Source organism: Sciurus vulgaris (assembly GCF_902686455.1).
Source record: "Sciurus vulgaris genome assembly, chromosome: 8".
Taxonomy (NCBI): Eukaryota; Metazoa; Chordata; class Mammalia; order Rodentia; family Sciuridae; genus Sciurus; species Sciurus vulgaris.
Genome location: NC_136468.1, coordinates 125,224,912 through 125,238,680, shown reverse-complemented (window position 1 = coordinate 125,238,680; position 13,769 = coordinate 125,224,912). Strand labels below are relative to the sequence as shown.

The 13,769-nt window shown below is 46.3% G+C and overlaps 1 protein-coding gene across 3 annotated transcripts in view; it reads right to left on the bottom strand.

Moving 5' to 3' along the window:
* Positions 1 to 13,769, bottom strand: part of TANGO2 (transport and golgi organization 2 homolog) — a 32,872-nt gene that overhangs the window by 6,347 nt on the left and 12,756 nt on the right. For 2 of the 3 annotated variants that reach the window (XM_079152189.1, XM_079152191.1), the window contains exons 2-6: positions 12,098 to 12,192; positions 9,378 to 9,466; positions 5,920 to 6,039; positions 5,124 to 5,238; positions 2,724 to 2,794 (exon numbers count right to left, since the gene is read on the bottom strand). In XM_079152189.1, the coding sequence (XP_079008315.1) occupies positions 2,724 to 2,794; positions 5,124 to 5,238; positions 5,920 to 6,039; positions 9,378 to 9,466; positions 12,098 to 12,153 (451 nt within the window). In that variant the 5' untranslated portion in view covers positions 12,154 to 12,192. The remainder of the gene's footprint in view (positions 1 to 2,723; positions 2,795 to 5,123; positions 5,239 to 5,919; positions 6,040 to 9,377; positions 9,467 to 12,097; positions 12,193 to 13,769) is intronic. The other variant, XM_079152190.1, reaches the window with a different exon arrangement.

Sequence of the window (13,769 nt, the reverse complement as noted above, 5' to 3'; positions counted from 1 at the left end):
TGATCCAGCCATTCCACTCCTAGGTATATGTATGTGTGTCTGTACTGTTCACCCCAAGAGAGGTAAAAACATGTCCACACAAAAACTTTAAACAAATGTTCATAGCAGCATTAGTCACAATAGCCAAAAGTATTCATTAATGGGTAGAGAAACAAAATATATATCCATACAGTACTACTCAGCCTTAAAAAGAATCAACAAGCTGCTTCAGGCTACAAGATGAATCTTGAAAACATTAAGATAAGCGAAAGAAGTCAGAAGTCAGTCCCCAAGACCACACAGTACATGATTCCATCCGTATGAAACGTCCAGAATGAGCAAGCCATAGAGATAGCAAATTAAAAGTTGCCAGGGGGCAGACATGGTAGCCCACAACGGTAATCCCAGTGACTCAGGAGACTGAAGAAAGAGGATCTCAAGTCTGAGGCCAATCTGGGCAACTTAGTAAGATCCTATCTCAAAACATAAAATGGGCTGAGGTTATAGTTCTGTGATAGAGTCCCCCTGGGTTCAATCTCTAGTACCAAAAAGAAAAATAAATAAAATAAAGGTTGCCAGAGGCTGGGGAACAAGGGGGAAGGAAGATATGTGCAAATGGATGTGAGACTTCTTTGAGAGATGATGAAAATTTTCTGGAATTAGTGGTGATAGTTGCATAATCTTGTGCATATACTAAAATGCTTTGAATATGATACACTTTCAATGGGTGAACTGTACAGCATGTGAGCCATATCTCAGTAAAACTGTTATTGTAAAAAATGATAGCTGGGCCATGAGCCTCTCTCTTACTCAGCCCACTCCACTCCACCTTACAAAGTGCTACTTTCACCTTTACTTTCCACCTTACGGAATGCTATTTCCACTTTCACCTTCGATAAGTCTGTACTTTGCCTGTTTAAAAAAAAAAAAGGAAAAGCAGTAGCTGGGGGTATAGTTCAGTAGGAAGAATGTGTACTTAGCAGGTATGAGGTGCCTGGTTCAATTCCTAAAAAACGTAAAGGAAGAACACAGATCAGATGGGGGCAGACTCAGGGATAAAAATAGGATATAGATGAAGAATTTCTATCAAAAATGACTTAGCAGAAAACAAGTGTCTCCAGTCAGGGGGTCTCATGCTGAGAAGAAAAAGCTTCTAGATGCTTCCCCAAAGGTCTCTGGGCCAATGTTTTTAAAAAGAGAAGTGAAGCTATTTCCATCCTTTGGGGTTTTGGTTTCCAATTCTCTGCTAGGAAATCACTGGCTCAGGGCAGCCTCAACAAAATGTGGAAGGAGAGACTGACTCCAGGGTACAAACCTACCTCACCACATACCCAAATCCCAAAAAGGTTGAACTGATGGGAGACACTGAGGCAAACAGAATGGTGAGAACAGTTACAAGATGAGCCAGAATGATTCTTCCCAAACCCAGGATCCCTGAGCACTATGTCCCTGTTCCTTGCTGCTGGTTAGGCATCACCCAGCTCTTGGGAGCTTGGCTGGGCCCACTCTGGGTCCCCATGGCTCTAAGGTGAGAAAAGGAAAAACTAGCATCACAGAGAGCAGCTGGGGTCCTGCTGTGGCTCCAGAGCACCTGTGGCTGGCACAGAGCCCCACCTGAGGAATGGGTGCCAGTGGGCATGTGCACCATTAACCCCCAGTGGGAATGGATGACTTGTGTCCTACAACCTCACTTAGTGACTTGTGTCAACTGCAAAGAAAATCCCTGGGACCTGGGGAACACAGAAACTGTGCTACAAAAGAGCACTGCCATATAGAGGCAGGGATGAGGGTGATGCCAAGAATGTTGACACTCTATCCATGGGCTAGGTCATCAGATATGGGCTAACAGCTCAGATACAGGGACCAGAGTAGGTGTCTGAGGTCTACAGTCCCAAGATATCATGAATGAGAACAGGCCTCAAGCAGCAAGCCGGGGAGGGAGGAAGCAGGTCTAAAGCCTGGGTTCTGGTCCCAGTAGTTTTGTTCACCTGGTATACTGTGCTAGACCCCATTTGTGCTACTTTCCAGACCTGAAGACCCAGACCTCCTTCTTCCCAAAGTGGTTTATAGCAGGGAAGGCAATGTAACACTCTCTGCCCAAATTATGGGGAGGGGTGCTGAAAAAGGAGACTTCCAGGAAATCATAATATAAAGAGGAAAGGAACAGAAGAGTATAGCAGCAGAAGGCCCAGCCTAGGCAAAGATGTAGCTAGAGGGTGAGGGGTTATCTAGGTCGAGTGTGCTGTGGGGTACAGGGGTGGGGCAGGCAGATGATGAGAGAGACAAGTCTCCAAGGACATGGGCCAGGTATGGGGCCAGATGCAGGAGATATGTATTTGTGAGAAGTTGGAGTGTGGTGTTTGTGCATCAGGGAAGAGGTCCCAGGGAGGAGCCTGGGTGGGACAGCCCAAAGGATCTGAGACAAAGATGGGGCTATGAGGTGGGGCTGGTGATGGGGCTGTGAGATGGGGTTGGGGGTCACTAGCTGGGTTTTGGGGCTAAGGTGGGAAGTGCAGAGCAAGTGCAGTCTTACTCTGTAGGAAAAGTCCATGGAAGGTGGCAGGGAGGGTACAGGGCTCTCTTGTGGCAGATATGGGCCACAATCTTGTACAGACCATTAGGCATCAAATGGTCAAAAAGTCCCAGGAGAGTACTGCAAAAGGAGTTTGGTCTCTGAAAAGTACAGGGTGTCCCCTGCATTAAGAGCAGCCCCCTACTCTGTCAGGCTCCCAGTACAGACTCACCTGGTGTCAGGACAATGGGCTCAGGCTTCCCCCGGTTTCCATAATAGCAAACTAAGTCTCCTTTTGTTGTGCTGTGGGTGGAGGAAGGGGAGAAGAAGGTAAAATGGGAGCCACAGGGTATCCTGCCACCACATTGCCCAGTTTGATCTCATGATCCTATTCCCAGAGCCCCAGTGGCAGCCAGTACAAAAACAATGGCCCACTTTATCCAGGCTGGGGTACTGGAAGGCAGAGTCATAGAGACCCTGGCTCCTGTCTAATATCACAAGTACATTCCTAGCTCACCTTGTGGAATACCAGCCTGGGAGGCAGCAGCATGTAAAAGACCCTCCTGGCTGGCTGAATGCCTCATAGCACAGGCATGTGGTGACAATTGCAGAGCTGAGCCCCACCCTGAAAAACACCGGAACACTCCAGGGGGCCAAGGTCCTCACCTCCACAGTTCATCTCAAACTGTTCCTGGGCAGTTGTCCTCAGGGTGACATAGGCTTCTCAACAAAACATCATATGAAAATATACTTTTACATACTGACTGCACATTTTAAAAATAGTTTAAACTGCTCCACTGCTGAAGATATTCCAATTCCTCAATATTTCAGTAAGTCTTTCTACTAGAACTTAGAATGCCTTTTATGGAAACAAAAGAGGGACTGTAATCCCAGCTACTTGGAAGGTTGAGGCAAGAGGATTGTGAGTTGAGGCCCACATAGACAACTGACCAAGATCCTGTCTCAAATAAATAAACAGGGACTCTTTATGACCTATGAGACAAGCCAAAAAACTGGACAAGGAGACCCTTGTCTTCAATATAGACAAATGCAGAGAAAAGGGCAGACATGAGTACCTGACCTTCTTCCTGCTTCATGATGCTACCAGGCAGAACAGCTCCCCCAACTCTCCAACCAGCCCCCAGTCCACACAGCCATCTAGAACCCCTAGTCTGTGTTCACATTTCTTTCACATTCTTTCTCACTATAATCCTTGGCAATTTCTTCAAGATGTTTGGTTAATAACTTCAGAGATTTTGTTTGCTGGTAAAAGTTCTTTTAAACTTTTTGCCTAAGGATCTATAGAAATAGATGCTGGGGCTGATGCTAGTATCAACACAGGCCAGGCAAAAGGAGGGCCTGACCCATAACAGGACTTGGTTTCTTCTTCAGCACCCACCAACAGGGCTGCTCTCCTGGCTCCATCTTCCACCTGACCTACAGGATGCTCTTTTGGCCACTGTCAGCCTTCTTGTGCAGTGTTGAGGTGGCATGCTCTGAACCAGGAACCAGGAGTGCTACTCAGGCTCCCAAAGATATAGGCCCTCACTTTCCACAACTGCAGGAGCCACACCTCACATTTGATCATACAGCCATTCAGAGCATAGCTCCCTTGTACCCTGGACACTCAACACAACTGCTGAGCACCTAGTCCCACCAGCATTATAGTTACTAGTCTGGTTTCTTAGGGTTGGGTCAGATAAGCATGGAACTACTGAGTGTGGTAACCAAGTGTGGGGAGCCTAGAGAGCACATGGACTTGGTATTCAGAAGCTGAAGGTCAACAGGGAGGAGAGCTCTAGCCAGCAAAACCATCATCAGCCTCTACCCTGGGCCTTCCTCTTATAGGTTACTACAGCTTGCTCAACCTCCACACTGAGTATGTCTACTCATGTGGGACAGAGGTGGGCAGAGAATGACACATGAAATCGATGCTCAAAGAATAATGGGCCTGGGGCTCAAGAGCCCAGAGATCCATTGACCTCCCCTCATGGAATGAAGCAGCTCAGGATGGGCATCTGAATATGGGCTAACCAGAGGGTACTAATGGCCTCCCTCCCTATCTGTCTATACTGGAGGAAGCCCCTAGGCTAACAGCATTCACTGGCTTCTGGGCTTTGGAGAGGGAAGGAAGAGGACCCAGGAGGGGATGCGGGAGCATAGGAAGAAGGATGTTCCCTTCACTGAAAGGCAAAACATACAAAACCTCTGCAGTTCCTATGGCTACATCTCAATTATATGAGAGTCACCTGGAAGCATAGCATTTCGTTAGAGCTGCCATAGTATGCGTTGTGGAGCCTTCTTATGGGAAGGGAGCGGCGCCTAGCCAGGCCTGTCCACACAGGAGGTCCTTCACAGTCCTACACTGCCACCTCCCCACCTCAGTTCTCCTGAGTCAGGAAGCAAGAAGCCTCACTATCACAGGAAGCCCTCAGCTTTGTTCTCAGTTCCCAAGTTGGTGGATCTGAAACAGGGTAGGTCCTCAGGATGTCTGCCAAGTCCACTGAAAGCAAAGTCTAGGAAAGGCTGCCAAGCTGACTGGTGGAATGGAATCCTGCTTCCCAACAAGCTGAACACATGGCCCTCAAGGTAGTGCTGGGTAGTACTGCTGTTCCCCTGCTGGCAGACCCACCTCAAGTCAGCTGCTATGAGGTTGAAGCCATTGTATAGGTGGCCTTCTGTGGAGACCTTCTTCAGGTAGGACAGGCTGTCCATATCAGTGGTCAGAAAGTGGGCCACAAGTTCACCTGTAGGCAGGGCACAGACACATGGTTGAGGAAACAGAGTCCTTCTTCCTGGGAATACTGCAGTGGAGCCCCTTCATGAGGATGTAGGAAGAAAAAGGGTCCCAGTAGAGCCCCATAAATTGGAGTCAGTCACAACTCATTGACTGAGCTGCCACTGAGGCTGACATCAAGAACTTTGATTTTTCAGTTTAAAAAAAGTTTTCTCCGCCATACCCACAAAGGGAAATTCAGCATGAAAAGAAAAAACTTCAGTGGGAACAATATGTGTGTTGTTGGGGCAGACATCTGCTCTGCAAACATTCAAGAGGCTGGGGACAATGACACAGTGGTTAGGAGTGACAGTGTGGTATTTTGTTTTTATCCAGTGCTGGGAATTGAACCCAGGGCCTCACACATGCTGGCACAAGTGCTTTGCTACCGAGCCCCTTAAGGTGACACTTTGGGAATAACAAGCTTGAAGCTCATTCACTGAGATAAACAAGTCTCAGATGACTCCCATGGTGATGCCTGAGGTCCATCCCTTCTTGCTCCTCTCCTGTCTCTGCCACATGTCCCAGAAGCAGAACAAGCGGGGTTGGGGTGTATCAGCCGAAGCCCTCATGGGATGCCTCCTGACTGCCTTGCTAATCCCCAGTCCACGCACCCCACCCACTATGCCTTGGCTCTGCCCTGCCTACCTACCTCTGCCACGGGCCTCTGGGTTCTGTCGTGGCTGCAGGTAGTTAGTGAGTGCCCCCAGCTTCCCCCGTGTGCTGATGCCCAGCCACGTGCCTCCTTCTTTGCCTTCTTCCATGTCAAGCCCTGTGGCAGGTAGCAGGCAACAGTGTTACCACCAGCACACTCACCATGAGGGGCATCAACCCATTCTGGTCTCCCTTCCTTTCCCCTGTGAAACAAACTCCCTTACTCAATAAGGACACACAGTGACACACAGCTTGGTCTAAAAGCGCAACCTATCAAATGGCTCTAACTCTGCAAGGGGAGGCAGCCCCTGGGGATACAAGAGATGCAGGTGATACTTAGCCATACAGAGCAACATGGGCACCAACCATACCCATCATGACACCAAAAAAGGGCCCTGAAACCAGATAGTCCATTTGTGACTTCTATAGAACACACCTCATGCTTAAACCAGTGTTAGAGATCACTTCCTTGCAGAAACCAGGTCAGGCTACTACATCTACTGGAAACTGGCAGAGGCCCAGTCAGTGGTCAGTCCTGCATGGGTTACCAGACCATACCACAAGGTCTGCTAGGACTTTAAAAACACAGGAGTAGGGGTGGGGGAGTGTGCTCAGTGGTAAAGTGCTTGCCTACCATGCAGGAGGGCCTGGATTAGGCCTACAGCACCTGCCACAAAAGCAAAGAGTCACAGGAGAGGGAGCCTTGCTAGACTAGAGGGCCATTTTACTAAGTCACTAAAATGTCATTTTTATAACAAAGATCAATTATAACAGAAAAAGAAATAAAAACATAAACATGGAAAGGAAGAAACAAAATTGTCTTTATTTGTAGATGACAAGATTATATAATACTAAGAAAATCTAAAAGGAATACCCAAAACAATCTACTAGAACCAGTAAGTAAACATTAGCAAGAATTAGAAAAAGAAAACTTAAATATACAATTCACAACAGTGTTAAAAAACGCATACTATGATTTTTAAAATACTTAGGAAAACATTTAATGAAAAATACATGACACCTAGAGACAGAAAGTCAAAAAACACTGCAGAAAGAAGTCAAGCTAACCAAAGAGAAGTATACTATGTTGTTTGCCAAATGGGATACCCAATATTGTTAACATGACACTTTTCCCCCAAATGACCCATGAATTCGATACCACCCCAATCAAAATTGCAACAGGTTTTTTTTAATTACAAAGAGATTGGAAACTAACTCTAAAATCTCTATGAACATATGAAGGAATGGGGATTGCCTAACGATCCTGAAAAAGAACAAAGCTGGAGGACTCACAGCACTTGAAGACTCACTAAAAAGAACTAATTTTTTTGTTGCTGTTGTTTTGAGATGGGATTGCACTTTGTTGCCCATACTGGTCTTGAACTTCTGGGTTCAAGTGATCCTCCTGTCTCAGCCTCCTTAGTAGCTAAGACTACAGGCATTTGCCCCTGCACTTGGCTCAAAAGGATGTTGAGACAGTGTGGTATTGGCATCAAAGAGACACAAAGAGGTGACCTGGGTGTGGCTCAGTGGTAAAGTGCTTGCCGAGCATGCACGAGGCCCTGGGTTCTATCCCCAACACTGCCGAGAGAGAGGAGAGAGAGAGAGAGAGAGAGAGAGAGAGAGAGAGGAGCACACAGATCAACAGGATATATATATGTTCGACTGATACAACTAAGATGCTAACAGGCAAAAGAGTATCCATTTTAATAAATAATGCTGGAACAACCAGAGAGATGGAGGGGAGATGACCTCAACCCTTATCTTCTACAATGTATAAAAATTAATTTGAGATAAATCATAAACGAAAGCACAGATTCCAAAATCAAAAGGCTTCTGGGAGCAAAACAGAGGAAAGCAATTTATGACCTTAGTAAAGTTTTCTTAAATACAACACAAAAAAGAACAAACCATAAAAGAGTAGATAAACTACATTTTGCTAAAATCTTCTGAAAGAAGAAATCACTGAAGAAATGAGTAAGCAGTACATTTACCAATTAAAAAAAAAAACTCAAATCCAGAATGCATAAAGAAATCCTACAAACCATAATTTTAAAATGAACAAGATTTTCCTATCTGGCCAAGCAACAGGGTTCAGACTTTCTCTCCTGAATAAAACAACCAAAAAATAAAATATGTGAAAAAAATGGGTTTTAGGATAAAGGAGATGAGAGATAAGAAACAAATGAGGTGAGTTCTATGACTGGAAAGTCCCCACCCAGGATCCAGAAAAGGGGAGGTGGGGACCCAGAAAGAGATAGGCAGAGTCCCCCAGCTGAGGGCAGGGACTGAGAGTTGGGGGAGACACAGGCAGCGAGAGTTCATGAAAAGACCAGAGAAGCCAGACACACAGAGAACTCCAGAGTTCTAATCAGGGCATAAACTGAGGCCAGGAAAGAATCAACCAGAAGGATTAGAGGGGACAGTGCTTACATAGGGAATAATAGCTACTCCCAGAAGCCAGATTAGAAAAAACACATAATAATTAGCCCTGGCCAGGCTACAGTTCCAAACCTACCAAATAAATCTTAAGCAGAAGACACAAAAGGACCAAAATGGCATTCATTCATTCATTCACTCACTCATTCATTCATTCATTTCATTTATTTGTACTGGGATTGAACCCATGTGCATTTTACCACTGAGCAACATCCTCAGTCCTTTTTATTTTGAGACAGGTTCTCTCTAGGTTTCTGAAGCTGGCCTCAAACTTGAAATGTTCCTGCCTCAGCCTCCTGAGTACATGGGATTTCAAGTGCATGCACACAGCTTAAACTGTGTGTCTCTCTCTCTTTCTTTCCCCCAATACTAAGGACTGAACCCAGGGACACCTACATCCCCAGCTCTTTTAATTTTGTTTTAAGGAAGAGTCTCACTAAGTTGCCCAGGCTGTCTTCATACTTGTAATCATCCTGCCTCAGCCTCCTGTCACTGGGATCAACAGGCATGTACACAGACTCAACATGGTCTCGTAATAACTTACCTAATCTAAAACAAAGTTCAAAGATAATATTTCTAGTATACAAAACGAGCCCCACCCAAGCCTTTGCTTCACCAATTCAATCCATCTTCCCTGGAGCAAGAGAAGATAAGCGGAAACACTAATGTAGACACAAACATACATGTGTGTGCATGCACACACAATTAGGATGCCTCACAAATGGCATAGCTCCTGTGTATAGACTGATTACTTACTTCTTCAGGAGCCACAGGGCATGTAAAACCACAAGGACAGTGCTGGGTGGACAATTTCAAGGGATGCTCAATGCTGGGGCTGGATAACCTAATACTGACCCAGACCTCGAGATTCATCATATCCATGCACACATTTAGCACTTACACTTGGAAGCAAGGACATTATTAGGATCATTCTGGGACTTGCACTTTCATGACAACCCAGGAGTCTGGGTGGGGCCATGCTGAATGGTTGCCCACCAAGTATGAAATAAGACTTACCACTGAGGATCTCATTGTTGTTCCCCCAGAAGTCTGCCAACTTGCATGGTCTGTGGTAGAACTCATCCCTGTTAGCTGCCAGAATGAACCTGGGAGAAAAAAGTATGACTGGCCATCTCAGACTGAAACAGAAAAGTCACATTCTCTCTCTCTCTCTTTTGGTGCTGGGGATTGAGCTCAGGGCCTTGCACATGCTTAGCATGCACCCTACCACTAAGCTACACCCCCCAACTTCTCTTATTAATATATGAAACTTATAGGAGTAGCAATAGGGACAAGTCCTAAAGACGATAGAAACCCTCCAGCCCTTGCCAAAACCATAGCAGACAAAAGTATACAGAGATTCCAGGTAGCCTCCAGGGAGATTGCACTCAGAGGCCCTACCCAAGAAATAGACAGGTTCTGGGCAAAGATGCAGGTCTACCTGGCTTAGTGCTAAAAGACAGGTCTGCCAAGGCCCATGGGACACCCTTGTTCCATGCTACACAGAGCCCCTGCCCACCCAAAAAGGTCCCAGCCAGTAGCAGGACCAAGTGTTGGGCAAGTGAGGATCCTAAGTGGAATCATCAAGCACATACTGGGAACCCAGACTGGAGGATGGGGAACCATTCCTTCTTCTATCTGTCCCATTTCTTGAGAATACTCCCAGTAAGCCTGTGGGCTTCCTGGAATGTAAGAAAGCATCAAAAGGAACTTGAGGATGTATGCTGAATGACAGCAGCCTTCCAAGGGCTGCTCCATCATATTTTATAGTGTGTTTCTTTTGAGGGAGGGGTCAGGTCTAGTCAAGAACTGTGCATTGCCCTTGAGCCCTCTGGGTCTCCAGCAGAAGCCTCACCACCTTCAGGGCACCTCATTTGGCCCCTCTCTATCCTATCTACATAGCTGGTTCCAGGGCTGCATCAGGTTTCAAGGATATGCCACCCAGGGTAGACAGGGGGTGGCACTGTCCCTGATATAAGCCCCAGACATTCACAAAAGCCTCTGCACAAGGGCAAGGGCCAAGGTTTGAATCCCCAGCACAACCAAAAAAAAAAAAAATCCTTTGCACCTTCAACTGCCAAGTTTCAACCCAGACCCCAGCCTACATCTCCCACCACATCTCAGATGTCTCTTCTAGTCAGAAGTTCCCCCACCTCTGCAACAGAGGCAGTGCCCACCTTCCCTGGCCCCAGGCCCATCCTAGCAGACACCTTCTAACAGGCAGTATGTCTGTCCCTGGGCCTGCTTAAGTCAGTCCTTGCTTCATCTGTGGTCTGGATAGTGGTTACGAGAAGGTCCCTGAGTGGGAGGAGACAGATAAGCTATAGTAAAGACACAGCAGGGACTGGGCTAAAAGTCCCTATGCCGGTGGGGAGGGGATGTCAATTTCCACATGGTCTATTCAAGTGTTCTCTCTTAAATACAGAATGTTCCTTCTCTTTTCTCACCTCCTAGACCCCTGAGGGTGAGTAAGGGATAGGGTAGCTGGCAGGTCCATTAGATAAAACCAGCACTCCCAAGGAGAGGATGATAAATTCCGCAGTCCAAAGTCAGGCTAAGGCTGTTGACTTTGGGTGCCAGTTCTTACATAAGACTCTAGGAAAGGAAAAAATTGTAATAATAATAAGAAGGAAATGAAAAGTTTATTAAAACAGTCTTCTATCCTAAGATGTTCAACTATTTTTAAACAAGGAATGTATTTGCCTAATAATTCAGGAACATTAATTTCTAGGTTATTTTTATCATAGGAGTCAGCATTTAGCTGAATTGCCAGTGATCTACCTTGCCTGGGATTTCATTAAATACATAATTCAGAAAGAAATAAGTATGATGACTACCTACACTAAGGCCTAGATGAAAGGAGGAAGTAATTCCCTCAGTCAACACTTGGGACTGCAATGCAGATGAAAGTTGATCTATGCCCAGTGTTCAGGGACTTAGGGCTACAACATCATGGTGAAGGCCTATGCAGATGGCAAGCCATCCACTGGCTTTGTTCCGTTCCATTAATTGAAACCACTGATTATCCATCACCACCAAGAACACTTCACACAGCTGGGGGGAGGGGTGAGCATATGCAACATCTGGAGGTGAAAGTATACACTGTTGCAGGGAGGTAAGAGTGTGCAACATCTGGTATGTCTGTGCAATGGTTGGGGGTGAGTGTGTGCAACATCTGTGGGTACATATGTGTATCATGGAAGGGTATGTCTGTCACCATTTGGGGGTGGATCAGTTGGGGAGTGGTATGGCAGCAGATAGCAGGTGCCCTGTGCTGTGATCCAGTGATCAGACCCTCAGTGATAACCCCACAGAAGCTACCACAAGGGGTGACACTCTGTCCAGCAGCCACTCCAGGTTGTAGGCAACAAAGGACTTAAGCATGGAAGTGTAAAAAAACATTTTTTAAAAAGATGGTGGTTATGTGATAGTGTGACCATTATGTGATAGTGTGACCATGTTATCCTGCTGAACTGTCTTGGTTTTCTATGACAGATATCAAATTACTGCAAACATAGTGGTTTAGTTTTTTTGTTGTTGTTGTTATTGTTTGTTTGTTTGTTTGTTCGTTTTTAAGGTGCTGGAGATTAAACCCAGGACTCAGTCATCCAGGGCCCAGTCCACATGCTCTCTGACCTGCTCTTGCCCCTCCTGCATGTGGTGCACAGGGCTGGGAGAGAACCAGCCAGGCATCCCAGATTCATCAGAGCATGACAGATGCAGAGCTAGAGTGTTACCTGTACGCATTTTTGGAAACAGGGTGAGGATCGAACTTAAAGAAGATGATGCACATGGGTTGTGAAGGATGGCTTTGCAACAGGTTCAATGAGGTCTGTGGGAAAAGGAAAACAATAAGTTGAATAAATGGCTGGGGGGTGATAGAATAGCCTCACTGAACTTACAATAGCCTAGAACAGGAACACCAGCAAGCAGGGATGAATGGACAAAAATCACATGCTTGCTGGCACTGCATAAACATCTCCCTTCACCTGTGTACTCATCAGCATAGTCTCTCTGTATCTCAGCTACCCATGATGTTCACTGGCCCTGGACACACCATGTGGGGGTAGTGAGTGGGTGTTGAGGGAATGGCAACAGTGAGACTAGGAACCACACAGGTAGCTGTGGCATACCCTCCTGTGAAATGGCACCAAATCCTCCCCACAAGCAACCAAGGGAGGCACCTTCATCTCAGGCCATCTCAGGCCATGGCACATCAAAGCAGGACACCACACCCCACCTACCTGGGATGCTCTGCAGCATATTTTCCTAGCAAGCGTTCATCCAGCTCATGCCCAACACCTCACAGGACCCAAGAGCCCTGGACATCCACATCAGCAGGCAAGGACATGTGCTGGCAATGTGTATACACACCTAGGTGCTGGGCAATCATGGATTAAGTGCCCACCCCCTTGCCACACAGACCCCAGACCTGTGCACAGGAGTCCTTGGAGCCGAGCAGATATTTTCCCACCACCAAGTTGAAAACATATTAGATACTGATGCCACCAACCTGTAAAAGTGACTCAAAGGTCACTTAAGTCTACATGTGTGCAATGATTCAGTGACAGCTTCAGGCAGAGCTAATGCCTGCAGCCAAGACATAAAACAACCAAGAAGCTGTTTTAATACTGAGGGAGCCAAACATTCTTCCCCAAAAAGTGGTATGTGTGTGGGTATTCGGTGCACAGAGGTGAGTCTGTTGAGGTACGTAAGTGCATGAACGTCTTTGTTTCTTTGTACATGTGTTATGGTTTGGATCTGAAGTGTCCCCCAAAGGCCAAGTGCTAAAGTTTGACTACCAGGTTGTGGTGCTCCTAGATGGTGCAAACTTTAGGAGGTAGGGTCTAGTTAGTGGAAGTAGGCCACTGGGTACCTATCTTTGAAGGGCATATTTGTCCCTTGTCCCTTCCCCTCCACCTTCGTCTGTCTGCCTGTCTCTGTCTCACTCTCAGCTTCCATAAGGTGAGCAACTCCTTTCCACCACATCCTCTCCATGGTGATGCTCTGCCTCACCATAAGCCCAGGAACAAAGGAACCAACCATGAACTTAAACCATCAACCATAATAAATCTTTCCTCCTTTGATTTTCACAGGTATCTTGTCACAGTGACAGAAAGCCAACTAACATATGTACTTGTGTGTAAGTATACATGTATCAGTGTGTACACATGTGTGTGGCATCTGTATACACCTGTGTTTGTGAGCCTATGTATATCTCATGGAGGCCAGTGAGCTCCAAGTGCACTGGCCAAAGATACCCTAGAGGTCTGAGTGGGTTGTGCCCTATCTTGGTTAACCTTAGTGGTTTGGGAGGGTCATGCCATATTCTGGGGAGTCCTAGGAATCAGGAAGTACTGTGCTCTATCTTGGAGCACCATTGGGATAAGGAGGATCCCTGCAGTGGTC